We start from the raw sequence: 27,826 nt of genomic DNA on the forward strand, positions 1-27,826 counted from the left end.
AACTTGTACTTTATACAAAATGCATTTTGAAGAGTGCAAATGTAAGCCCGTAATGTTTTCAAGGAACAAAGGATTCAAACAAGCAGCCACTTCATTCTTAACAGAAAATTTAGATTTTTCTTCTAACATTGAATCAGAAAGTAATTTATCCTTGTAAAACTGTTTGAATATACATGCAACATATGTGGTATGGTTAAAAATGTAATTTAACATATGTGTGACTAATATAATATATAAAATGATCAAATCAATTAAAAATGTTTATTCTTGCCTTTCATGCATCTATTATCTTACACTTTAATAGCCATCAATCAGCAGTGAAAAATATGTGATCAGATTTCCACGCACCATTAAAGTACTGAAAGAACAGTTTACCCTCACTTTTCACTTCACACACAGCAGTTGCATCACAAAAATCAGTGGTGACCACTAGACGTGGAGTTAATAGAGCAACACAACATGCACATATCAGGCATTTATTATTTTCTTGTGCATACACAGCAAGGGCTAGTTAACTTTATATTTAATTCTTTTAGCTCCTTTAGTTACAATTGCACTGTACCTGGGTCTTTAGTTACCTTAAAAAAAGACTGCATAATAGTAACAGTAGTAAGTTACATGTACTATGTCAAAAAAATGTAAAAAAAAAAATCATACACCAGTTCCCAGTGAGGCAGTCTATTTGGTAGTGCTGACAAAGGTGAGCTAGCTTGTTAGGCAGACTTCCTTTATTTTCCTCCATGTAGAACAGGGAATTCTAATCCTGAATCTCCCTGCTCCAAATAGCTAATGCAACTCATCACTAAACAAGAAGCCCATTACCATTTGAAAAATGGCATGTTCAGGCAGTAAAACACCAAAATGTACAATGCATAGGTACTTCCAAACCTAGGGTTAGGATGTTCTTTGTTAAAACAAGAATGCACATCCTTCCAGGTATGAGAAATTGATTTGTTTAAGTAAGTATTAATGTATTCAGATATTAAAAATAAAATGAAGAAAGCCACTAAAAAGACAAAACAAAATGTCCTACGTTTTCAGAGAGTATCTCCTTCATGCACTCACATGCAGTTACTCATTATCTTACCTTTTGTAGGCTGACAATCCTTACCAATAAACCTTCATTACATTTATTTTGATTAAGCTCCTCATAGAGGTTAATAAAGTTTTAAAATGAAAACTAACATGTGACTGCTGTATCAGTTGACTAGAACCTTAAAACATGATCAATTAAAATAACTTTTTTTGTGTGTTTGTAAAAGCTTTGCGTCATAACACTGCCCTGGATTCACAGGAAGTGGCTCTTCAGTTGGATACTGGGTTTTTTTTTGCCAGAGACCTGAGGTGGTGTAGCCTTGGCGCTCACGCTCTCCTGGTCTCCTTTAATTGCAGCCTCCAGCCGGGCCTTTAGGTGCGGGGCAGAGGCCATGAGTGCTCTGAAGACAGAAGAATGCTGGGGCCCGAGGCGCATCAGGTCTTGCAGGGCATACTCGTGCAGAGAGCGGGAGGCTACAGGCGCTGACGATAAAGTGTTTTCATCCAACAAGAAGGAGATCAGGATGTGCAACAGCACAGCTACTAGTGGGGCACCTGCCACAATAACACAGCAACAATATTCAATATGAGTTATAACATATAGAATATAAATGTAAATATGTGATAGGATATAAAGGCTAAGATATAGAATAGACATGATGCTACAGATGCGCGCGCACACACACACACACACACACACACACACACACACACACACACACACACACACACACACACACACACACACACACACACACACACACACGATTTTTCTACACAGTATCTACTCTATAGTTGGCCGCCTGTGGCAGAGCCCTGTGTATGAGTTCACTGAATTGACTGAAAAAAAGACGGTCAGTCATGTATGTACACAAACTCACTAGCCACTCTTCTTTAATACTAATATTTACATTGTACCCCTACAGGCATTGTCTACCTACACTGTATTTTACAGGTGCACTGTATACCCATCTGTAATTAATGAATTGCAACCCAAATTGTCAGGTACTCTCCATACCATTTGGGGGACTACAGGAACCTCACAGACTGGATACCACTTGGGTGTTGAATCAATTCCAACCCACTAGTGATTATGCAATAGTAATGACATGGAAGTGGTTGTCAAATGTGTCAGGTTTTACATGTGTCGGGTTCATTGCTGCACTGAGAGTGGACAGGCACCAACTTCTAGCTGACTCTGCAAGTGAGCATCTAGCTGCATGAGGCAACTGTGACTGCAGTGTTAACTTTAATTTCATGCAGTGCACTATAGACTTTGGTGATGACAATATACCTTTTTAAAGTCAGCTCAGCAGCTTGTAGTCAACATTGTGTTTATGTATACTGGCTGAACTAAACCATGTGTGACAGAAGTACTGACGGTGGGTTTCCTCTGCAGCAAACACTAGGGCCTCCACAGCCCTGACTCCATCCAGTGCTGCCTGGAGCTCAGCGGCGCTCTGGGGCCGACTCTTCTCCACCTGCTGCAGGAGAGCCACCAGCCGAGTGCCCAGCGCCTGGATGAACAGGCCGGCCACTGCAGCCGGGCCCTGGAACACAGACACCAGCAACTGGCAACTCCGGCTCAGCACCTAGACAAAACGTGGCATGCACAACACATCAAGGCAAAGTGACATGTCAATGACTGGCTCGCAACTGTAGGACATGCTGGGCAGGTATCTCAGACACACTAATGCTGGTGATGCAGGAAAACAGCTTGCTGACTACATAACAATTTGCATACTATGTGCTCAGAAAAACTGTCAATTCATCATTTTACTGTTGTTTGTCTTGTTAAAATTTGACAGAATATGTAGGATGAATGTCAATCAAAGCTAATTTAGGCTGCACATTTAGAATTTTTTTTTCCATGTCAGTCATCTGTAATTTCCACCTGTTGTCTGACTTTCGTCAGCAAATGAAACACGTGTTTGCTCCATGACACATCAGCAGTGGCAACTGTTCCAACTGTTTCTAATGTAAGACTAAGCCATGTTTCCAATGAGGCACCTACTCAGGGTAGCTCAGATTCCAAGCTTTAAAGAGCTGTAGCACCGTTAGCATTCTAACTCAGGTCCTGATTTTAGGTTGCAACTGTCTCAGCCCTTTATGCACCACCCAGTCAGAATTAGAATCAAGTATCATCTCTCAATAACAGATAAATTGCTGTATTTTTTATTGATGTAGTATGGTTGCTCATTGCCTGGCTCACCATGGGGTCCTTAGACTCCAGGCAGGCTTGAAATTTGCCGATGCATCGTGACCGCAGTGGCTCTACGGTGGTGACCTCAGCACTGACACACAGCAGGAAGATGGTGAGCGCTGTCAGTAAGATGACCTCACCCACACCATGAACTGTGTTATCTACAAAAGCCAAAAAGGCCTGAAAGGTCTAAATGATTTTAAAAATAACTAAAAGGTTCACAGAAATGCTGACACACATGCATGCATTATACATATACGCTTTACATAATCTCACAATACGTGAATACACTTACAAACGATTGGCAAAAGTCTGGGGAGATAATATATACATAGAGAGACAGATATAGATAGAGAGTGAGACTGCATTGAGAGTATATCAACTGTATTGTTATAATCTATTGAACTTATATTTAGTTACTAGGGTCTTTTTCTGCTTTATTTATTGGAACAATGTGTGAAAGGTATGTGCGTACAGGAAATATATGGACATATGAGGTTTGATATTTTACATGAATTTCAGGTTACGAAAGGGGCCTTGGTACATATTGATCATTTAATGTGGGGTTTTCTGTACTTTTCAATGAGAGTGGGGTGGTGTGTTTGTGTTACCTGAATCCCAGCACTCCAGCAGCGTGGTGAGGGCGGAGCGCAGCAGGCCAACCCAAGCGGCACGGCTCTTCTCTGCTCTGCTCATGGGTGAGGAGACGACAGTGCGTAGTGCCTGCAGAGCACTGGGCGCCAGCACTGCTTCCCCCGCACCGCCCCCCCGCACCAGCTCTCTGAGCACCCCCAGCAGCAGGTATAGCACCGTGGGTAACACAGACACACTGCCTGCAGAAAGATCAGCAAAACTCCATCCAGCGCTCATACTAACAGACCGGAACAAGTGACGGCACTAGAATGGTGCACAATAAGCACTGGGAACTGAACTATGGAGAAAGGGTCACATTTCAAGAATAAATATTTTTAGGAGAATGACTGCCTGGAATTTACTGATTAACTACTTGGAGATTCTGGTTTATTACATTTTCATGCTTCATGGGTGATACTAGCACATATTTAAAGGAGTGATTTGGCTGAAAAAATTCTTTACTAATTTAGACCAAATGCATACTGAACTTAATTTTCAATTGTCATCATCTTAATTAGTCAAATATGTTGATGACATGTCTAAAGAAATAAAAAGGGTGAATATTGCTTTAAAGGAGTGAGAGAACTCATCTCTCTCTCCCTCACTTACCCTCAGGTGAGCAGATAGAAGGAAGGTCTGAGAGGATCCCCAAAGCTGAGGTAATCAGCCTGCAGTCAACGTCACTGAAGGTGCATACCAGGCCCCCCTGATCAGTGGGGTTGCCTGCTAGCTGTGGACTGAGCCGCGGAAGCCTCCGGACCAACGTGCAGAGACACAGCTCCAGCGCACCGAAGACAAGGGACTTCCCTGGCACCAGGCCACCTGTGTCACGGCCCTCTCCAAACTCCGGCACTGTCTCCTTTTCAGCCGCGCCGTCGTCCACTGAGGGCATGTGTGCAATATGCATTATGCTAACTAAATACTATTGGCAAAACATTTCTGGCCAGGTTAGATCTCCTGACAGAATAAACATCTTGCCCAACCATTCAACCTATGTAGAACATTCATCAAATCAAGCAGCATATTAATATTTTTCAGGGCCCTTGAGTGCATTAAAGCCTCACCCTCGGCACTGTGGCGTTTCTCTTTGATGTGCTCCTGAGCAGCATACACTACCCGCCGCACAAGTTCAAGCACATCCTGCTGGATGCCAGGGGATTCACGTGTCACAATTAGCCTGTGCAGCACACTGAGGAGCTCCACACTCAGTGCCTACACACACACACACACACACACACACACACACACACACACACACACAAGCAAGCACGAACACAGTGGAGGGCAAACTGAGAAGCATCACCACATGGATCTTTATAAAGGCTAAAATGTGCATCAGTGAAGAAATGAAGAAAGTCACTAAATAGTTGGCAACCTGGTCATTGCCCACTTTTGAACGGGGCCAAGGCACATCAAGTAAGGCCTGCAGAGCATGAAGGCATGAGGTGATGTTCTCCATTTGGTTCTGAGAATGGGGTGAGCACAGGAACGCCACAGTGATTCCTGCAAATGTGGACCCAAAGAGAAAATGAATCAGTAATTCTTAACTTTCATCAATTTTACTTTAGACTGATGTGGAACTGGGACTGTTTTATTTAGGTGTCGTATGCAGGTGAGTGTTCATCCCACCAAATACCCTTATAACAGACTCTAACATAGATTACCCTCACTGTGAAGGTGGCATTCCAATAAGCTACCTGTGAACTGTGCTGAGGTCAATACATTTGCATTCAAATGTAACTAAAGTACTCTTTAAATTTAGTTAGATTACAAAAAAGAACAGAGATCAAGAACATTAACTGGATCAGCTCTTCACCCAGGATCAGATGCAACCGCTCTGTGCTGATGTCCTCTGGAGACTTGACACTGGCCAGTGCCGTGGACTGGCCCATGGAGGTAGGGGTGACAGGTCTGGACAGGTTGGCCGGTCCCTCATCCACCATGATAAACTCCGTGCTTTTGAGCCAGAGGGCGGTGGCATGGAGGATTGGAGCCCAGGCTCCACAGTAATGCTGCCGGACCTGATCCACCGTCTCTGCAGTGTAGAATGAGCCTCCTGAGAACAAACGGAGAGCATGCATCATTCCAATCAACAATTCATCAAACATTTACTCAAAACTGTGAATATAGCCTACAAACATTACAAAATAGTGCTTTTGGAAGCACTTGGAAGTTGGAAGCTGCCTTTTTTTTTCCAGTATGTCACACTGGACTGAGAGAGACTGTGGCATATTTTCTGTTTTCCCCTCAGCTCATTTGTTTCCCCTAGTTGCCACGGTGCTGGTGTTGACCTGTGACAGGGAGCTGGTTGGCGTAGTGCGGGGGAAGGGTGAGCAGCGCATGGTCCTGCAGCACGGCCAGCCACAGACGGCTGAGTGTGGCCAGATCCCCCTGAACCAGCTTCAGCAGCCCGGCTCCCGTCGGTCCCCCTGCGCCTCTGGGCTCCTCACCCCACTCCTGCTGCTGCTCCTGCCACCCAGCAGGGTTCTCCTGCTGCACAGTACTCTGCACTGCCACAATGTATACCTGGGACGACACACAGAAAAGGAAGAGTATTTGTTATTATGGTTTGCAAAGATTTGAGGTAATAAAAAGAGTGTTTACAGGGAAAAGGGGTTTAACACTGAGTTAGACATATTAATAATATAAAACATAAGGGAGTATAGAGATTCTCTGTCCTTTCAGAATTATTTGCATACAGGGAAGAGGCCTCTGTAGAGGTCTCTACAGGCTTCAGCAAAAGATCATGGTTAGGCTTCAGTAGACCTCAATGTACGATACATTATACCTTCACCAGGCTCAGGACTGTATATAAAAAACAAAATAATCTTTAAGAAAAAGGTCAAGAGAAGTCTTCTCTAGGAATGTAATGTTTGCATATATTGACTAATGTATGTTTTGGATGTAACGGAGGCAAATGCAAACACTAATATGTAAAAAGAAGGTGGGGTGAATATATAATCACTTCTGAAAAAATGTATAACTGTGGGAGGTGCCTCCGGAGGGTGCCTCAATAATGCTTGTTAATGTTAACCTGCAATAGGATGGGACCAGCTATTCTCTTCTACTAATGCTGATGTCTGCAGCTTTATTTTGTATTTGAATGGTTAACTGTAAAACTAGCTGATTGGGGATTTAGGAATAACAGATCCATATGTAAAAAGTATAACAATGAAATGTAAAAATAATTGAGTGAATTCGATTTACTCCATATAATGTTTTCTTTTCTATCCTGCAGAAGCTCCATGTGAGTTTGTCCACCCATACAGCAGAAGAGTTATCTGGAAAATTACTAATACGACATGATGGATTTTATTGAATAATAACTGGATTGTTTAGTGGTTACTATAAACGGCAAGAATTGATGGCTTGAAAAATTACAGCAAACTCAATACAGATGAATGATAAATACTAATACATATTAACTTAGTTTAAAAAATGTTTTTTACTTTGTATCCTTCATGTAATCAGTAGCTCATTTGGTAATTTCCCATGCCACTTATTATTCTGACCAATTGCCAAGTTCTGAAACTACAGATTCATACATGCATGACCCCGCACAAAAAAAAAACAAAAAACAAAAAAACAGTCCAGCGTTTGGAGGAGGACTCAAACAGGACAAAGCTCTAATGTCTGACCCTAATGCCATCACCAGTGATGACCATTAGCTTCACAGTCCTTCTTACCTCTGCCCAGGCTTTGAGTACAGCCAGCGTCTCCATGGTGAACGTGCTCTCATTGTAAAGTGGATTTGGCACGTCCCGTCCGGCCTGGACCTTGAGCAGCGAGGATGCCAGGAGAGCGTGCACCCTGCTCAGATCGCTGAGATCACTCACAACCCCACTGGTGATCCAAGCACTGCAAACCTGCACAGTAACAACATCAAGAAAACAAAAACAGACTCAACTCTTCCCAGGCAAAGCTGTAAGAGCTCTTTTTAGGGCTGTAGTAAACTAAGGCTCAGTTGGGAAAAAGTAGGCCAAGCATACCCTGAGTGAATTCAAGTCCCCACAGGGTGCTCTAGGAGATTACGGCAGTGTCAGGTTTGTTAAATGAGTTAGAAAGCCCAAAGTCAATATACCCAAGTTGCTCCATTTCATAGGAAACCTTCACTTTCTTATGAATTGCAGCTGTGTATTAGCTTGCTCACATGCTTTTGGAATCTCTAACAGTAAGCTTACTGTTAAGTGAGGTTAGTGTGGCAATCAGTCTAGGAAAATGAGAATTTAATATAGTCCACATTCATGCCATGGTCATACCTGACAGGCTTTGGCAGTAACATCAGGAGGGGCATCTGCACTAAATGCAGGTCGTAGAGCAGCTCCAACCTTCACAAAAAAATTCAACACCACATTATCAATATGATTGAAATCCTTTTCATCATGTTAAAAGTCAATAAAACCTTAAACAATTACATTTAAAAAATCATTTTGGTATTGGCCACACCAAGGTAATGGGTTCAATTCCCCGGTAACACACCTACGGTCATACTGAAATATATGTAAGTCGTTTTGGAGAAGACCATCCACCAATGCTGTCAGTGTAAATGTAAAGGAAATGACTAAGATCAAATCAAAGTATATATGTATTTATGTTCTAAAAATGGATTCAGCTAGCTAACTGCCTTTTCATGTACAGCAAATGCACATTATCTGCAGTGTTTCGTAACCAAAGACAAAGCACTAATTCATTGTAATCAAGACATGTTCTGTCACATATTGGTGTAATATGACGCTGATAAGGATAGACAAGTACTGCTAAGAGACCTCAAAACTAGCAACCTGAGTACTCTAATCCATATCCAGAGCTACCCAGTTACCCATCATAAGTGAAAAACAATTCAATCTACTTGTACTCATTAGGTAATGTTTGTAAATGTACAATTTATTTTTTAATCTGTTAGGGAATGGAATGTGACTTGCAAATTGCTAATGATTCTCTAAACAATGACTCAATAGTAAGAAGAATGACAGTGCTTACGTTGGCTTGGTACTGCTCCAGAATGACATGCCCAGGGAACTCGGGTTCTGGAACGCTTGCAAATTTGCGGATAATGACATATAGCATTTCCAAGCCAGCCAGACGGAGTTGCTCACTGTGGTCTGTAGCTGCCATAAAGGCCATGCGCACCAGCTCAGCCAAGTGCAGGACCAGGAAATCTAGAGAGGAGCAGGTACAGAGAAGGCAGTGTGCCATAATGAAACCTTTGTGACAGTAAATTCTTTTCACACAGTGACATGAATTTAGCCATAGAGTGAAATTTCTGTTTCTGGGCTTCAAACAGGAAAACATCAGCAACAAAATATTTGTATGGGGTTCTTGCATAAACAACATATAACAGGACAAAAATATTTAGGTAAAAGGATAACATGGGACAGAATGAGCTAAGAAAAGTTAATGATGACCTCCACTGACGTCTCTGACCTGTGGACCCATGAAGGCGTTGCTCCTGGGCCAGTGCCATATCAAAGTGAGCTGGGTCTCCACTCTCACACTGCGCCACCAAGCGGCACACACACTCAACAGCAAAGACGCGTGTCGACCAGCGAAGGCTATGGAAAGGCCCGCTGGATTCACACTTGGCACGGAAGGCAGAGGAGTCGTCACACCAATCGGCATCCTCCTCCTGGTTGATCTCCATCTGGGCTGCCCCTGCAGAGTCTGGAGGGAGGCGACAGATGAGGAGGAAATCCACAATCACCATCCACCATTCAAACAATGCACATCCGACTGAGGTACGCCATAATCACCATCCACTGTTCAAACCACATATATCCTACTGAGGAAAACCACAATCACTGTCCACCATTCACAGCCAGGGGGGTGAACACAAATTAAAGGAAAATACAAGCATAAATTTGTGCATTAGGTTTTATAACAAACCTGTAACATTCAATTGCATTGGTTTTCTATGTTACACACACAGCCATTCAACTTCACTCTGATAGTGTCATTCAAAGGGGGCAGTTCCATATTTGCTTAGATGACTTAATAAAATATTAATACATCATCATCAAAGCTGTGTAACATCAAAGTGTGTGGCAAATGTTCTGTGCCAGAGAATTACATGAGGGAACTGAGGGTTAAACTCAGTGGCAAAGCCCCAAGGAAGTGGAAAAACTGGGTTCCTACATTTTCCCTATAGAATGAGACTGCAAATGACACCTGCCAACATCAATATTGGAAAGCGGAGTCCCTTAGAGTTAGGTTTATAGTTAGTGTTAGTTAGGTAGCTAACACTAGCTAGTCATCTAAATTATTCAACTTTTAGCTTCTCATTTTTCTTATGTTCTCATAGACAGCTAGTTAGCAGAACCTGGTTCACCAATCACAACCCCTAACTCAACAGTGTCTAACTCAGAGTTCTCAACACTATAAACATCACTGCAACTTCTACTCTTTTGGTTACAGAAGCAGAGAGCCAAACCTAATATTTAACATTTATGGTTTCACATGAAGTCTTCTGTTAAACACCACTGTGACTATTTCAGCAATATCCTCATGTGACACAATGGCATACAACAGCATGATTCTCACAGGACTATTGAAAACACAGCATAAGCAATAAATTAGCATCAGAAATGCAAAGTATATAACAAATATCTTAATATAAATAGATTTAAAATTTAATATAACCAGATCATGTTTTAGTGTAGATCTTTCCTTTATACAGCATGTGAAAATCAACCACAGGCTTATTATTTGTATCCAGTGTGGTTAACCACTAATAAAAGTTAGTGGAGACCAAGGGCATGATCTCAATTCCACCATGTTGTTCTAAGTGACACCTGCCATTTGTCCTTAGCATTTCAACATGAACATTTCTAAGTGAACGTTTGTGACTTGCTTCAAGCAGCTGAGGGAGGTAAGAGGGGAGACCACCTGAAGAGGCAGAAAGCACATCCTTGCAGAGCTTTAACCAGTGGGCCAGCTCGCTAGCAGCAGCAGAGGCCATTACATGGACCAGCGTCTCCTGGATATCCTGCTGGAGCCGCAGGTCTGACTCCTGGTCCAGCAGGCTAAACAGAGCTCCCTCCAGACCCACCTCTTTAATGGTCACATCTGCAAGACAATGCCAGAAAAAACAGATCAGCCCCCCCATTCAGTTCATACACTCTCAAAATGATCCTGTCAGGAAGCTTTGTACCAGAAACAGAGGACAGATTAAAGGTCCAGGGAACATATTATAAATGCCTGTCTGACACTAGTGTGTTATGTTTAATTCTGCCTAGTTTCCAAACAAACAAACACACCACACCTCAAAAACTGACATAAATGGCTTGTCATTGCTAGCTGACAGCAGTCTGTGTGTGGTCCCAATATTCCAATGAACACATTTGAGTGATACACAGACACTCATTCTACTATACAGGGCTTAATACAATGCCGCAAGGAATGAGAATTGGAGTAATACAACTGTACACGAATGAACCTACCCATGAGGATGCAGATGCAATGAATTCTGAAGTTCAGGCACTGATAAGTCTACTTCATAGGTGCTGCTGAAATGGTGGATTTTTATGTTTTCAGCGCAAATAAAACTCTAAGCTATGGGCAGTGAAGAACTGTATAGGCTATACTGCAAAATGGGCATCAGCTCTCTCACTATTGAATGTAAAGTTTAGTTTATCTTTACACATCTTAAAGACTATCTATTTTGCACCAGAGTGGAAGAATAGCTATTTAATAATGGATTTTGGAATTGGCTTTACAGGACACTTTTTATATGTAAACTGTTTGCTCAGAACAACAAGATTAGCCTAATTATAAAGAAAAACCAAGCTTGACTGGGTCTTTAAGGAGAATTATTGCACCAATATTCCTGTCCATCTGTTTCTAATAAAGAGGATTTTGCTAGTTCATGGACATGAGACAGTAGGTGGTGTTAGTGGTGGTGCCGACTCACCTAGCTGGGTGTTGTCTCTACGAGGAAGCTCCTTCACCAGGGCCACAGCGTGCGCAGACACCTCCATGGCCTCCCGCTGGGCCAGCTGCATTAAGCACGCCACCACAGCCCGTCGCAGTGAAAGGTATGTGCTGCACAGGTTTACCTGCACATGCACACAACACATGAGAATATTTGGAGCATGGGGATGCTCTGATGCCAACTGCTGCAGTGAGCGAATATGGACAGATGAATGCAAACACAAACAAGCAAACAAACTAGAGAAAATAGAAAAAGACAAGCAACAGGAGCATGAGTGGCCTGGCAGGGCCAGCACTCTGTGGTAGTCAAGATGCAGTTAATATTGTTTTACTCAGGCGATCCCCAGCAGATCCACTGTATGACAGGGAGAGGGGCAAAGTGTAGAAAAACAATAACATGGAACAAGGCTATGGCTAAAGCTTGATTCTATCTTCAGATTATCTGATCAGTAAGAATTCAAATGTTATTCCCACAACACCCTACTGCCAAAGGGACTCCTTGTCACATGAGGCATTTACTTAAGGAGGTAAGGAGGAAGAAGTGGCTTTAGAATTAGAACGTTTTGTGTGTGTGTGTGTGTGTGTGTGTGTGTGTGTGTGTGTGTGTGTGTGTGTGAGAGAGTGAGAGAACCCCTGCAAGAATCCCTGGCACTGCAGTGAAAGGCTGTGGCAATGACCGCTCATGCTGAAAACCATAATGCCTGTTTGGGTTAGTCTGAACTTAGAAATTGTGAACAAAACATCACAATCAGATTATTGAGCAATAAATTACACAGTATGGGAGAAAAAGAAATGAGCAAAGAGCAAACAGAACATCAGCCTGCAGCCTGGCAGTGGGGCTGGAAAGATGACCTACCAACACAGAATATTCCAACAAGATGCCCTGTACAAGAGAGTAGAGAACAGCACTGTCATGACAAAGAAGAGCAAACCAGAGCTGCCTAGAACAACTTAACACCCTTGGCTCCTGAATCTGAGCACATCACCCCAATTACTACTACTGCTACCAAGATCTCATGAGCGGTCCGCTGGGACAAATACACTACTTACCATCAACACCATTAAATCATACAATTTACAGACACAAAAAATTTGGAGACAGAGAAAATGGAGTGATTATGAGCGTGAATGTGGAAGTATGTATGTGATCTGACTGTGTATGTTGTTAGTTTGTCTGCCTATGTGTACGCGTGCGTGACTATGAAAGTGTGAGAGAAAGCATGCTGGGAGCATGCTGTGTGCACTCACACAGAGGCTGGGTACCAGGCTAGCCAGGTTGACATGTTGAGCTGAGAACATGTGCAGCTGCTGCAGGCACCCAATGGCTTGGGCCTGCACCAGGCAGTCCGGGCTGTCCTGCATCACAGCACAGCCCACTAAGCAGGAGGTCCGCAGTGCACACACACCCACATCCTCACCTGCACAAAAGACATGGCACACAGAGTTAGGCCTGGGATGCTCACTCTCTGCTCCTGAAGAAGTCCTCATTAATAGATTTTAGTCCCAATCCTCAACAAGCATATGCCTCAGATATAACATTCAGAGGCTGAATCAAATATGTGAAAGTGCATGAAGGCTCGAAATAAAGTCTTATTGCATGGGGCCTTCCAAGAGGCCAATGTACAAAGGAGAGTGGTTGAGTGTAAGAAAGACGTACAGAGAGTGCTCAAGCAGGGCTGTGTGCGTTTTCGTGTTTGTGGGGGAGAGTGTGTAAAACAACCTTGTAGGTCAGGGCCCAGTGATGTGATGAGGGCGTTGAGACAGCGGCCCAGGCTCTGCTGCACCTCCACGTGTGTATGTGGTGTGGAGAGAAGCAGCCGCAACACCAGAGGTAGGCTGGCCTCCACATGACTGTGGTACAGAGGCCCTGCCAGATCAACCACCATGGACAATGAATGGAGAGCCCATGTCTGCAATACATACACATAATCAAAGATAGCATATGTATTTAATTTCAAAAACACCATTTAATTACATTTTTCTAAAATGCTACTATCTGTTTCTTAACTGTATAATTAGAAGTAAAATGCCACTTTAAAACATTTTTATTACAACTCTGTCAAAAGAATCTACATCCCCAAACCTAATGACCCATATGATGAGGTACCCCACCTGGACCTCAGGCGAGGTACTGTCCTGTGAAAGCGTGAAGAGAACTCCTACGCAGGCACTGAGGTGCTGCGGGGAGCTGATCCCCCCCAGGTAGCGGTAGAGAGCCCCTAGAGCCAGGGCATGGCCCATGCGCATGATGGCATCTCTGGCTGCCTTCAGCCTGCAGAGCACACAGAAGGAGCAGACAGGAGGCACACTTACCCACAGCTTACTGTGGCAGAAATCTAATCCATAGTCTGTGACTTCATGACTTCAACAACCTGATTCAGTTACAATTGTAGAGGGCTGGGAAACTCTCTAAATAGAGCAAAGAAGTTATTATGGTCTGGACCTGGGCTTATTTTATATTCAGTGCTTTTTGAATAGAGGCCGCCCAGTGGATGGACTTTAGAGACAACAAGAGCTACAGTGATAAATGTCGGCATTGACTTCACTTGCATTCTTCTGTCTTCTGACCTCATTTTGATATAAAAAACACCACTCAACACCTTTAATGAGAGCAGAATTAAATACTCTGCAGTTTGTTAATAACTAGTCACAATGTTTGTAAATGGCATTGGTTTACAGAAGCAGTTACTCACTTGTCAAAGCTCATCAGGAAAAGGGAAACAGTGAAGCTGGGATCATTAAGGGCCTGTGCTAGTCGGGCTAAACCTTCAGCAGCTGCACAGCGCAGAAGAGGGTTACAGCTCTCCAGTGCTCCCATCAGGAGGGACAGCCCTGGCTTGTGCACCTCCTCTGGAGCCAGTGTATCACGACCTAACGTTACACACTTGAGAAAGAAGAGACAGAAATAGAGATTGTACATATAATTTAACTAGAGTAGGAGTATTAGCAATGATTTTCAAATTTATTTATATATTCTATTTAGGCAAGTCTCCCATGAATGTATTTCAATAGTGCTGGGATTAAAATAAAAATGTTCATATTCTAGCATAAACTTGACACAGTATTAATTGGATGGGGCTTTATATAAAATGTAGAAATAATGTATTCCTGCTAAAATGATAGAAATTGTCATAGCAGGTAAACCATTAACCTACAGAAATATGTATCAGATCCAAGTAAAAAAACATGCTTAAAATACATTAAAGTGAGTTTGTGTTCATTCAAAGTTTATTGAAAAGTGCTACCTTAAACAGTTTTTGATCAACTATGTGGGCTTACCAGAGGTTTACTATAAGTGTGGATACTATGACCAGTACTGGTCTTGAAGAAAAAGTCCAACTTTTACTCATCTGCATTAGTAACACACGCTTCCAGACAAAGGGATAATCTCTTGACATTCATCTATCCTCATAATATATACGAATAAAATGCCCACATAGATCATCTTACACTGGGTGCACTACCGGATCTTGGATAATGCATATTAATGACCAGAGCAGAAACAAAATAGTGGGTCAAACATAACCCCAGTGCTCTACACCTAATCTGGACTGCCCATAATGCAAGTGCTCTAAAGCACAAGGCCTATATAAAAAAGGGTAGAATCAGCACTCAGTAGGTCCCCTGAAAATAGAAGCTTTCTGGACCTATACATAACATGCTTAGAGCCCTAATGACATGAAATGGGCTCAGATATTAAGCCCTTTTCTGTCAGTTGTTTGTCATGTTTGATGAAAGTACTATGTCAAGTGAAAAAAACGGATTGTTGTCTATACAATATGTTTTTAACCTGCATTTTTACAATGACCTCTAATTCCTTAGTTTCTAAAAGATTATATACTGGTGATATATCCATGTAACTGAATATGGCCATTGAAAACTTTCTGGTCAAAGCATCATATTAAACCTTAAATGAAAAAAAAAAAATAATAAAATAAAAAAAAAAAAAAAGAGAAATGGAGTATAACAAATACCAAGACAGGACACAAATCAAATGTCATCTTCAAAAAATGTCTTAGCGGGCGCATTAGCACACAAAAACACCAAAAGGGCAGTATCTCAAAATCCAGTAGTAACTTTATGGATTCCAAATGTGCACCACCAAGCAAAACATAAGGGCCATCATTTGTTCTTTGATTTTCAGCAGTGCAAACAGTTCAGCAATACCAGGTTACATAACTACTTACCAACATGGACTTTTTAGGTACACATGGTAAAAGATGGATGGAGTAAATACTCTATGTAGAACTAAATTCTATATTGCAATAGCAATCCTTAGGTTTCATACATAAAGTGTATTACAGTTTGCTATCCCAAACAAACATGTCAATTTTTACTTTCAATGTACTTTCTTTTAATTATACTTCAGAAAATTATAATCCAAATAAGAACTAAAATAGATAATTATGAGATGATGAAAATCTTGAAAGTAACTTTGCAAACACAAATGCATTGCAAACACTCATTATTAGATATATTTTTGAAACATAAAAATACTGGCAGACCTAGATAATTTCTACACACCCAGATCTTTGAACAAGCATCTGCTTACCACAGAAAGTACAAGACCTGTGACCTTTTGGTAAAAGTGGACACTATGCCAGCAAATATTCAGTCAAACCATAAATAAAAAATTGACCATAAATGATTTTTCCCCCTAGTGAAAGTTTGTTGATTGTGAGAACAGCAGAAAAATGAGAAGGCAAACCTAGTTGGATGTAATATACCTATATAACTACTTCCCATTATTAATGATGATTAATGGGAATATAATTAATTATACTTAATGATAATTAATGGGAAAACAATGATTACTCTTTACAGGCGACAAAGTGTTTGTGTCCATCATATCATATCATATATATATATATATATATATATATATATTTTTTTTTTTTTAATTTTTTTTTTTTTTTTTCTAATTTCTAAAAGATGAGAAGCATAAAAAATGCAATTTTGATGCATTTAATGATGAATTAGCATCTTTCTATAGCCAGAGTTTAATGTGTATAGCCAGTGTGTTTAATTGAGTGTTTACCTTTAGAGCGCAGCAAAAAGCTGCTGACACGTTGATGTGAACTGCCTGCTGACGAGCACCTTTCAGCTGCTTCACACACTCACAGAACTGCCCCAAGACCTGAGACCTGACAAAGCACATGGACAAGTACTACTGTATCACATATTCTAGAACTGATCCTGGATCTGATCTCTCGACAGGAGAAATACATCCATAAAGCTGGTCATTCCAGTCAAATGTGAAGAACACATAAAAAGAAACAATTGCAATAGGAGCACCTGCCACAGTTTAAACATGTGTCACTGACGAGAAGTCGTTTATTTTATTTTAACTGAACAAGGCACTGTCATTTTTTTTTTAACTTTTTGCTGCCATCCTCCCCTACATGCAATATCCTGTTCTTCTTTTTATCCGAGTTTCAGCCCACATAAAATACAACTGCAGTTCACTTGTCTCAAACCTTTCATGGTTAAATGTAACCTCATTGCCTTAACAGCTGAAGTGGACATTGTACCAGTGAGTCACACACTGCTGATTTGCAGGAGGACTAGGGCCTTCATTTCCATGCAAACACTGGGCAGTGGTATTTCCATAGGAGCAGAAGAGAGCATAATAGGATGATCAGGTAAGGAGGCAGCCCACTGGTTGAATGGAGTTCCATAGCTGGGTGGCAATACAGTACCTTTGCTGGGCAGCCAGTTGGGGGAAAATGACTGCAAATAGCCGGACAGCGGCGGCAATCAGTGCGGTAGCCGGAGGAAGTGGTGCAGGTACCTCCTGACCTTTCTCACAGATGGTGAAAGGGTCATACTCCAAGCTCCCTTCTCCTATACTGCTGCCTCCATGTAACTATAGACAATTACACATATATTGTTCAATGTTGTTCTAAAAAATTACAACGAACATACAACGATTATGGTATGCTTGACAATGGAGATGAAGAGGTGGTGGATGGCATGGCTGAGTGCTGACCTCCTCTTCTATGTAGTGCTGGTCCATGTCATGCAGAGCAGGGCCTAGCAGTGCCAGGTCCTGGCTGTGGCACAGAGGGGGCAGCAGGTTCAGCTCATTACATGCAGTGCTCTCAGTGCCCGTCAGGTCCATCAGCAGTTGTTTCAACACCGTGCCAAGATTCTCTGTGCCAAAAGGACCAAAACAGTATGTACAAACAACAGGGGTGTAATGATACATGCATTTTCTGGTTCAATACATTTTTCAACTGCAAGGTCAAGTACTGTTTAGATGGAGCATATAATAAAAGTATTTTAAATGCTTTTATAATACTAAACAAGAGTGTTAATCATTCAGCAAATATAAGAACAAAACAGAAACAATACTTTAAAAATGAATCAATTAGAAAAAATAAAATAAAAACAACCAAATTGGCTCATCAGTCCTAGATGTGAATGGTCTGGGTGTGGTCAGAATATTCCAAGAAGAACGCCTGATTGACAGCACACTCCCACTGACTCCCACTGTTTGATATGCGACTCAAGCAGAATTGAATATAATGGTACATGGAGGGAGAACAACAGTAATAAAACCATTCATGTAGACATGTAGTCTACCAAGGAGAATACTGATGCAACTAATTCTGAAGTTTAGGCACTAGATAAGCCTTATTCATGGGTGCTGAAAATAGTGGGTTTTTATGTTTATTAGAATGAAAATTAAATGTAAGATTACACAAACAGCTAGCTCCATGGATAGTAAAAAGTTGCATAGACTTTACTAGAAAATAATTTAGCCTAGCACTTACTACCTTCAAGTTTTCAGTTAGTGTAGCCTGATCTAATGCCTATTTTGATATGCTTAGAATTAACTTGTGATTCTACAAGGAGCAATCTTAGTGTTACTGCATCGCCCTGATTTATGTGGGACTATTACTCCAAGATCCTTACTATTGTATATCGATCCATGTGCAGAAAAATTACAATTGACGTCAGTCTGACAGGACAGCTATGCATATGCCCCTAAAAGAACCAATGCAAAGATATAAAATATATTTCAGGTTTACATTGAAGACTTTTGCCCTCTAGCTTTTGTTTGCTAGCTAGACTCCTCAGACCCAAGATGCTGAGAGAGAGAAAATGCAGCGTGTAGGATAATCTTTAAAAAAATTTAAAAACACTCATCTCAAGCTTTTTCCAGTAACATGACTATGAATTATATTGAGCTCAAAACCCTAATCCAACAAAGCACCACCAGGAAGATATGGACCAATACATGTGCTGTATGAGTGCTGGCTGCTGAGTTAGTACTCAGTGCATAACATGTATACAAATATTACTTAAATAGAACTATTGTATTACTTATATACATGTTATCAGCATTAACAATGATTCTCATTACCTTTTTATTGAGGAATCAATTTGTCATTCCTGACTCAGGTAACCTTAGATATATTAATGTGGCTCCAAATTGCATGTTACTCTCTAGCTACAAATATGACAATACCCTTCTGACACGAATTCCAGTAGAATAAAATAATCTGTATTTGGATCCTGATTGTCATATTACAATGAACAGAAACATGTATACTACCATGTTGTGAACAGTGGGCTGCTTTTCACATAGAACTTACCTTCATAGCTCTTGGGTGGTAAAAGTGCAAGGATCTCATACACTCTCAGTCGGAAAACCGTGAGAGCATTTTTAATCTGGTGACCATATGATTTGACAAGAGAGGGCAATCTTCAACAAAGAAACAAAGAATATAAATATATAATTTAACCTCAGGTTATATTGATCAAAACAACTACCCTTTAACATGTGACTGACAAGTTCTCTGAAAATATATAGCTAAGTAAATGTTGTATCTGCTTTCCATGTTGGTCATGGTCTCACTTACTGAGTCAGCAGGGCCACAGCACAAGACAGGAGAGGAAGCAGTCGACTAATGACCTCGTCACTTAGGAGATCTCTGCAGTACATCGCCAGATTTTTCATTGCTTAGGTATACACACACAGACACGGAGACAGACACGCAGTTCCCGTAAATGGGAACAGCAAAAAATGAGAGGGCGGGTTTAAGATTCACTACTTTTCTCAAAGTTAGAGCATCTCTAACCCTGAGGCAGCAAGCATTATATCATAACTGTTCTTTAAGGATGGCTAAAAATTTAAGTGCCCCCCCCCCACACCCCAAAAAGCCAATCTTTATCTGTTATCTAATGAATTGTCTTTAGAAGCCCATGACATTTTGGCGAACAATCGTGTGTGATTATTCACACATGAAAATACAATCTGAATTATTGTGAAAAAAATTTCAATTACATACGAGCCATATTTATCTACCTGATCTCATATCTGGCTTGGCTCCTGACAAGTGGGCTAAGCTTATAACAGAGGTTATAACCATCCCGGGCCAGATTTGTCTGGATTCGCCTTTTAAGTAGTTCACAAATCTACTGCAACACCCTCACCAGCTTTGTGCTTTTAATAAATTATTATTGGGTAATAGCTAGCTGACACTTATCCTTCAGAAGCTTTGTTTGGACCATGTATTAATTCATTCAGATGAACAAGCTTTTCTAAGGATGTAATTTAAAATTCATTAGGGCAGTGCAGGGGGATAGGATTTGAGTACAAGTATATTATATAGACATATATAATGAGTAGAGATTGAAGGGGCAATGATGCAGAGTTTTAAAAGGCCTCACCATACAGTGCTCCAGAGCGCCCCTCCAGGGTCACCTGCCAGGTGAAAGCATCTCCACGTCTCAGCTCACTCTCCAGCTCCTTAATGGACTGAGGGAAGGCACATCTCCACAGTAACAGCATTCTGGGAAGGTGGTTCTCCACTACGGTTGGCCCTGAGGAAATATTTCAGTCAGCAACAGAATGTCATAATAATACAGTTTACATCTGTATTAAGAAATTTAGGGAGAATTCAATAGCAAAATAGCCAATTTCACACAAGTACCTAAAATGGTACTATAAAATATGCCAAAAAAAGCAGAATGAAAAACGACTTGATTAATATACATTAATAACATGTAACGAGAGTGTTAAATACTAGGGAGATCAAAGATGAGATGTGTATGCAAAAATAATACTGCAAATTTGTATGGCAATACAGTAAACACAAGGAAAAAATCTTACAACACAAAAATAATCTGCTTGTAAGTGGTAATTTTGAACCACAGGCAGAATAATGCATGTGCTATGAATGTTTGATAGGTTTATAGGCAGAGACCTTCTTTTACTAGTATTTTAATTTATTAGTCCAATTCTAGTACACAGAACAAAAATTATTATATAATTATAAGGAAAATTAATTTGTGGATAGACATCTGGTGTGTTGGTTGAGAGTCTTCCCTAAACAGTGTCTCTTTCTGAGCATGGCTGTGTGAAGAGTTCCTGCTTACCTAGGGTTATCAGAGCACTGAGCAATAGCCAGCCTCCGTGAGCACGCTGGATGGAGATCCGACTGTTCTGGGCAGCAGAGCGTAGTAGATCTTCAGCCAGGCCCATCACCACCTGTTACCATGACAGTTACTCCTGCACTAACTCAGGATGACTAAACAAACAAAAAAATATTAAACTGAAACTCAAAACATAAAGAAGAAATAAAACTTCAGTGGCACTTAAAGATGATAATGCTGGATTTCATACTGTGCAAATCTTACACATTTCGATTACAATATCTACCGGAGAAGTTAAGAGTACATTTTCATGGATATTCTCTAGACTAAAGGCCATATGATGTTTAGTAGATTGCTTCTGAGTCTTAGTTATGCAATGTGGTGTATATAACTAGAGGTTCCAAAAATGACTTTGATGGGACACTGTAGTTTTCATACCTTGCCTTTGGCATGAGGTATTCCCAGTGGGCAGTGCTGCACAGCACCCAGCAGGGCAGCGACAGCTGCGCTGTACCCAGCCACGGCCTCAGGGCAGGACTTCAGTGCACCAAGTCGCTCTGAACAGCGGTCCAGTAACACGGCTGCCTGAGCAGGGACTGCTACAGCAACACAGCGCAAGCACCAGGCAGCCGCCAGTTGGGCAGACACACTGGGGTGAAGAAGCACTGAGATCACAGTATCCAGCATTCCTAAAAAAAAATAAATACATAAATAAAATAGAGAGAGAGAGAGATGGGGAGAAGGAGGGTGGGAGGAATGAAAAAAGACAGAAAGAGGTTATTTATCTTTACAGAAATAAACAGGTAACAACTAAATACCAAACTACGTGTCCAAGAACAACTCAAAGGCAGTAACAAAAAATATCCCAGTGAAATCAAAAACATTACCCTTCACAGGATTCAACTGAGCCTGCTGAACAGATTATTTTCCTGACATCAATCTACTGAATCATGAGTTGGAAAATTTCAGGAACCTCTGGCTCACCTCGGTATAGGCTAGGGATTAGATTAATGTCCTGTTAAAGATTTAACAAATTATCTGAAACTCCCTTTCTATTTAGGAAGCTGGTAATGGGAACATAGCTGACAGTGTGAGTCAGTGGTACAGGGTCCATTCCTCTGCATAATCTGTCATCCTGACTGCTCTAAAACTAAACACCTCCATTAAAATGCAGACAGGCACTTCAAGGCAAAGAAAGGTAAAAGTGTCATAGCTGCCAGTCCTTAAATCCCAACAGCACAACTTTATTTGGCTTTATGCTATACAGAAATACAGAAACAGTGAGAACACTTAGTCTCTAGAGCTGCACAATATATCATTTGCTAATTATTATGACAATAGAGGCCTTTGCGTAATGCAGAAGGCTGAGGCTACATCAAGGTTGCATCAAATGTAAATTCCGATTATATGTAGGAATATAATATTTTGCTCATATTATGCAGCCCAACTAGCAAGTCTCTTTTAGGGACAATGTACTTTTTTGTTTCTCCAAGTCAAATTCACATAGTACCCATAGTAATGGGTTAACAAATCATTTTTAGAAGAAACCCCATTTTCTCTGATGTTCTACTCTTTCAAAACAAACTAAGTTTACAGTAGAAAATACAATGGCAGCTATGACAAAAGAGTCTGAAGTGCGCAGTTGGTCATATGTGGTACAGACATATGGGCTGTGGGACAGACCTGTGCTGCCGTCATGTAGCAGTGGTGCAGCGGCAGAACACAGCGCCTGGAGGATGCTGGCCAGTTCCAGGAGGGAACACACCAGCACATGCTGACTGGCTGCCATATCCAGACTGCTCACGCGCGTCTCCACATTCCCCTCGCACAAAGCTGCATCTGATACACACACACACACACACGCACGCACGCGCACACACGACAGAGTCAGATTGCAGGCAGATCCATTTTCTAACATAAAACCTCACCCCCAAGCCCAACCCTTAATCCAAAACCTACCTCAAGTCCACCCACAATAACCACACAAGCCAATGTTTCATCTATTATCCAAATAACATTTAAAATCTTTTTAAAAAGTAACAGTAAGCAAAAATCGAAAATAAATGCATAGTGTTCACTCACCGATAGTCCTCTTTTGCTCTCTGATGACCAAGCATATCTCCTTGGCGACTGCTATCTGAGCCTTCTCTCCCAGGAGGCCACCCACAGATGCACGCATGATAAAGGAGACACAGCGGCGGCAACAGATGGCATCAGATGGGCTTTGGGTGACCCGTGGGTGCGACACCAGCTCCATGAGGAGAGGCAGGAGTGAGGAAAAATGTGCCTCAAGCCACACCCCACGCAGAGTGCACATAAACACTACACATGCCTGAGGAAGAGTGAGGAATATAGATACTGCTATAACATAGCATATGAAGATGAATGTGCACTAATGGATGCTAAGATGGCACACAGTGCAGATAGCAGAGGTACGCAGTACAGAGTGCAACAGAATAGCAGCTTTACTGGCAGGAACATAAAAACAGGCAAATTCCTCCCTACTGACATTGCAGCCCACTGCAAATAACAGCAATGACAAATAACATGACAAAATGAAACACATTAATTACTTCCCCATTTCTATAAACTAAATGTTCAAAGTCTCTCTAATGCTGTGTATGAGCATGAGGGATGGGAAGAGACCTGTGTGATGCCCACGCGCACATCTCGGCTCACGGGACTCGCGCCCTTCAGCATGTCACTGCTGGCCCGCAGGAAGCCTGCTCCACCACGCAGGAAGCCTCTAGCCAGCAGCTCCATCATCTCCTCCAGGCTGCTCCGCCTGGAGCCTGGCCTGGGGGCTGCCACCAGCAAGAGGTGCAAGGATGGGGGAGTGGAGGTGAAATTGGACAGAGTGCATAAGAAAGAGGAATGAGACAAGAAATGCCATGAGAGACAAGGACAGACGGATAAAATGGGTGACTGAAACTCAGAGGCAGCTAAGCAATCAGGAAGGTGGCTCACCTGGTTGAGCATGGGTTCAATTCCCAGGGAGCATATAGTCATAATGACAAATATATGCAAAGTCATTCTGGATAAGAGAATCTGCCAAATGCTGAAAATGTTCCAGGTAAATCTGGTCTTCAGTTATTTGATTTGTTAAAAGATCTGCTTATTGCTTGTGTTTGATTTGCTAGACGATTTGCAATTGGCAGCAGAAATACATCCCCATTACCCAAAAGGGAAAACTGATTCCAATTTTGACCAAGCAACAAGGTTGCCTGGAAAGCACAACTAGATTCAATAACTAGAATTTATAAATGAACCTACCTATAGCTTGTCTGGGCTCCAGCGCAGAGGCTATCAAAGTGCCCAGCAGTTTAGAGACAGCAATGCGGACATCATAGTTGGATCCCTCGAATGCCCTGAAACAGAGTGAGGCCACGTTCTCCAACTCTGTGGACCAGAGGAACACTGCCTCTCTCTGCAGTTCCAACAGGCACTGCCAACACAGACAGCAATCCTCACTTATACCCAACTGAAATGCAGAGTATCACAGACACTACACTACCCACAGGGTGCTGTAACACCTATGGGGTAGTATAATACCTTTGCGGCAGCACAGCGAACAGCTGTGGAGCGATCAGTAAGGCAGGCACGCGTGGCTTTATAGATGTCTCTGTGGCAGGGTAGTGCGCTCACCCCCAAACCCTTCAGAATCTTCTCTATACATAGCATGATCTCATAGCGCCCCTGAGACTGGACACGCATGCACATGTACACACACGGAGAGACAAGCACACAGATACACGCAAGACACAGAGATTTGCACACAAGTTTTTCTTTGCACAACATTTCATCATTTTTGCTGTAAGCTGTATATGCAACATAGAGAGTATGAGATGAAAGAGAAGAAAAGGTTGAAATGGCCCAGTTACATTTTTACCTCTGCACTCTTCAAGGCTTTTAAAAGATTTGCCACTGTCTCTTTGAAGGCGCTGATAAGGAGACGGCCCAGCTGCTCAAACATGGCACCCAGGCAGGCGACGGCCGCCCTTTGAGGAGAGACAGCTTCATGCATTAATACTATTAAATTTAATAGGGGTCATTTCGACGTAGTTTGCATTTTGAGCCACATAATGCACTGCAAGAGGATGCAGCACATCCTCTTGCCTATTCTTCTGTTTAGTAATTCAGGTGCGGCTCTACAGTGACCGGGACAGGACATGCTGAGGACAACAAATCCTGGCAAGGCAGTCAAAGTGTCACAGAAACCCATTTGCAGTGTAGGTTGCATGTGTGGGGCTGTATACCCACATGCGTGTGTGAGATAGCGAGAACAAGGTGACAGGGGGCTGAATTACAGTGGACGCCACTCACAGTCGAGTAGGGAGGAAGCTGGGAGAGTCATCCCTGCTACGGATGATGTCATTGCAGCGATCCACAGTAAGGCTGGAGGTGAAGGAGTCGCCCACCCAATAGAGCTGAGCCAGGCAGTAGGCCAGCAGCAACCGTGTGGATGGACCAGGGGAGGCCGTCAGAACAGCCAGCAGTTGCTCCACCAGCCGCTTCTGGTTCTGCTTCAAATCCGCCTTAAATGCCAAAACACACACACACACACACCAGTGCTCTTCACTGCACAAACAGGATTTTAATCCAGCAATCCACCCTATTGTGGCAATACAGTTTCTAATCACCGAATTAAAGATGGTCATTCATTTACTACAATTCAAGTTGAAGAACAGAAGAGAGACAATAAGGATGTCAAACTGGAAATTAAATGAAATACCAAGACGCTGAACTGAATTAGACTAATTGTAAAACAATTCTATTCTTCAAGCAAAAAATTAGCAGATCTAATGTGGTGTGCCAATCAGAGCCAGACCCAGAGACTGCTGGCCAGATGAAGAGGGGGCAAAAATAGACAGCATATCAGGCCGTCCTCTCCCCAAGTGTGTATGTGCCTCGATGTGCTTGAAAGAATGAGAGTAAGATATTAGGCCTCTCCATCTCACAGCAAGTTAATTGCTCTCAACTCACACGATCTATGGCAGGAAGCAGCTTCTTTAGGAAGCGCAGCCACTTGAACACAAACTCAGCCCTCTGATCCTCTCCCAGTCGACTGCATACATCCTCGTTCAGCAGCAGGCTGTGGGCCTGTTCCATGCTACCTCCTGCTCAAGCTCTCCAACTGACCCCAGACCAGCTGAGTCAATGCTCCTGGCACTGGCTCTCACAGCATCGCCCCTGAAACAGTCCAGCAGGAGGTGAGGCCCACAAACTTGGCATCATGCTCTTCTTTTGGTAGATTACCTCTGATTTAGGTGAAGATATGTTTAAACAGACCAATGTTTGTTTTGCTGCTACTACAGTTTATGAAAAAAGACTACAACAATAGTCTTGATAAATTAAAAAAAAATCCCCAATGTCTGGTTTTGCATAATAGCCATGTATACACATATGAAGTACTGTAAAGTGACTTTACAGGCAGAAAATATTGCAGAACCTTCTCTTAGCTACACTGTTAACTTATCTGACGCACTATGAATAATAAAGCCGGCCAAGAGCACTTACGCTTTGTGCTATAGAGAACACCAGCAGTTACCAGTTTCAGCCCGACTAGGCTACATGTCAATGAATTTACATGTCATACTCATTTAAGCGTCTAAGATCATCTAAGATTTAGTCAAAGAAAGCAACCTCCCACAGACACCTAGCCACTGCAAGGCGATGAATTATGAGGGAGGTTGGTCGACTGGTAATATGACAGCAGTTTTGCACCTATGTTGCAAAGCCAGTAATGTAGTGTTAGAAACACTACCATATTAGCTAGCTAGTTAACTAACTAACTGGTTAACAGCTAACATAGTCAGGTGGTAGCTTGCTTCACCGACTGTTCATCTGGCTGGTGAATTAACGCACGCTATTGCACAATAACCAATATAATATAGTTTTTACAACAAGAAACGAATACAACTAGCTACTAAAGTACAAAACAGAACATTTTACAGGAAACTGGTCATTACAGGGACACTGTTTAACGTTTTCCTGGTAGCAAGATAAATTAGCTAGATTAGGTTAATCAAAAATCTATGCGGTTTGTGCCCTTAGACGCCCACTGTAGTCTGGCTAGGTTAGCTAGCTAAAAAAAAGGAGAAACAAAGTTTAGTTTATTTAAGCAGCAATCTGAAGTTATACATTGCACTAATACACTGGACTAAACAAGTAAGTGACGGTTGGATAAAACATAGTTATGACGATGCATTTAGCTAATGCCCTGCTACCTTGTGTAGAACAAGCTAACTAGCTAGCCATCATAGCCTAGTTTGATGGATCTGATTGAGAATGCAAAGCATTAACGTTAACCAGCTTTGGGGTCTTCAACAATCAAAAGGTGTAATTACTTGCCAGATGTAATACTACACTTTTGGATCGACAAATCTAGAAAACGTCCGCATTCACGACGACTCAACACAGATGAACACAGCATATGTCCAGCGAGAAAGTGTTTCAAACTAAGAGGCAAGCAGCACCACGCAAAGAAAGCAGCTTAGGTTCAGTATGACCGCCAGGGGGAGATATTCATGTACAGTCTTTCCATAGTGTTAAAATATGAATCCAGATTTATTAAATGATCAGATAATGCCGAGACATATTTTCACTGCCTTCAGAGCACATTCTTACATAGATGCCTGAGCACTG

The 27,826-nt window shown here is 41.9% G+C and overlaps 1 protein-coding gene across 5 annotated transcripts; it reads right to left on the reverse strand.

Moving 5' to 3' along the window:
• Positions 1-247: 247 nt before the first annotated feature.
• Positions 248-27,664, reverse strand: heatr5a (HEAT repeat containing 5a). 5 transcript variants are annotated; one of them, XM_081722315.1, is made up of 37 exons: positions 27,533-27,664; positions 26,165-26,371; positions 25,505-25,716; positions 25,071-25,179; positions 24,734-24,883; positions 24,455-24,626; positions 23,828-23,985; positions 23,264-23,513; positions 22,865-23,020; positions 21,620-21,870; positions 21,185-21,296; positions 20,477-20,629; positions 19,666-19,765; positions 19,399-19,508; positions 17,787-17,950; positions 17,497-17,663; positions 16,836-16,941; positions 14,491-14,681; positions 13,910-14,069; positions 13,518-13,707; positions 13,046-13,215; positions 12,654-12,680; positions 11,778-11,922; positions 10,754-10,933; positions 9,296-9,532; positions 8,852-9,030; positions 8,131-8,199; positions 7,558-7,737; positions 6,163-6,397; positions 5,688-5,927; positions 5,247-5,374; positions 4,936-5,083; positions 4,481-4,753; positions 3,850-4,071; positions 3,248-3,399; positions 2,417-2,627; positions 248-1,590 (listed from the first exon to the last, which is right to left on the reverse strand). In XM_081722315.1, the coding sequence occupies exons 2-37, from the start codon at positions 26,288-26,290 to the stop codon at positions 1,289-1,291; spliced, it is 6,135 nt and encodes a 2,044-aa protein (XP_081578441.1). In that variant the 5' UTR covers positions 26,291-26,371; positions 27,533-27,664; the 3' UTR covers positions 248-1,288. The 5 variants fall into 5 exon arrangements, 4 of the variants coding, with proteins under 4 accessions (XP_081578441.1, XP_035388553.1, XP_035388554.1 ...); XM_035532660.2 differs by having other exon boundaries at positions 27,529-27,664; XM_035532661.2 differs by lacking the exon at positions 12,654-12,680 and having other exon boundaries at positions 27,529-27,664.
• Positions 27,665-27,826: the final 162 nt, after the last annotated feature.

The sequence above is a fragment of the Electrophorus electricus genome, chromosome 10 (genome assembly GCF_041902795.1).
Source record: "Electrophorus electricus isolate QZ-2024a chromosome 10, ASM4190279v1, whole genome shotgun sequence".
NCBI classification, from domain to species: domain Eukaryota; kingdom Metazoa; phylum Chordata; class Actinopteri; order Gymnotiformes; family Gymnotidae; genus Electrophorus; species Electrophorus electricus.

What these genes read in the sequence shown, in the direction of transcription:
- heatr5a (XM_081722315.1), bottom strand. Translation starts at nt 26,290, where the DNA reads ATGGAACAGGCCCACAGCCTGCTGCTGAACGAGGATGTATGCAGTCGA. An exon ending in GTACCTCGCCTGAGGTCCAG is followed by an intron (nt 13,708 to 13,909) that starts GTGGGGTACCTC and finishes TATGTATTGCAG; the next exon opens with ACATGGGCTCTCCATTCATT. An exon ending in ACTGGGCCCTGACCTACAAG is followed by an intron (nt 13,216 to 13,517) that starts GTTGTTTTACAC and finishes TCTTTTGTGCAG; the next exon opens with GTGAGGATGTGGGTGTGTGT.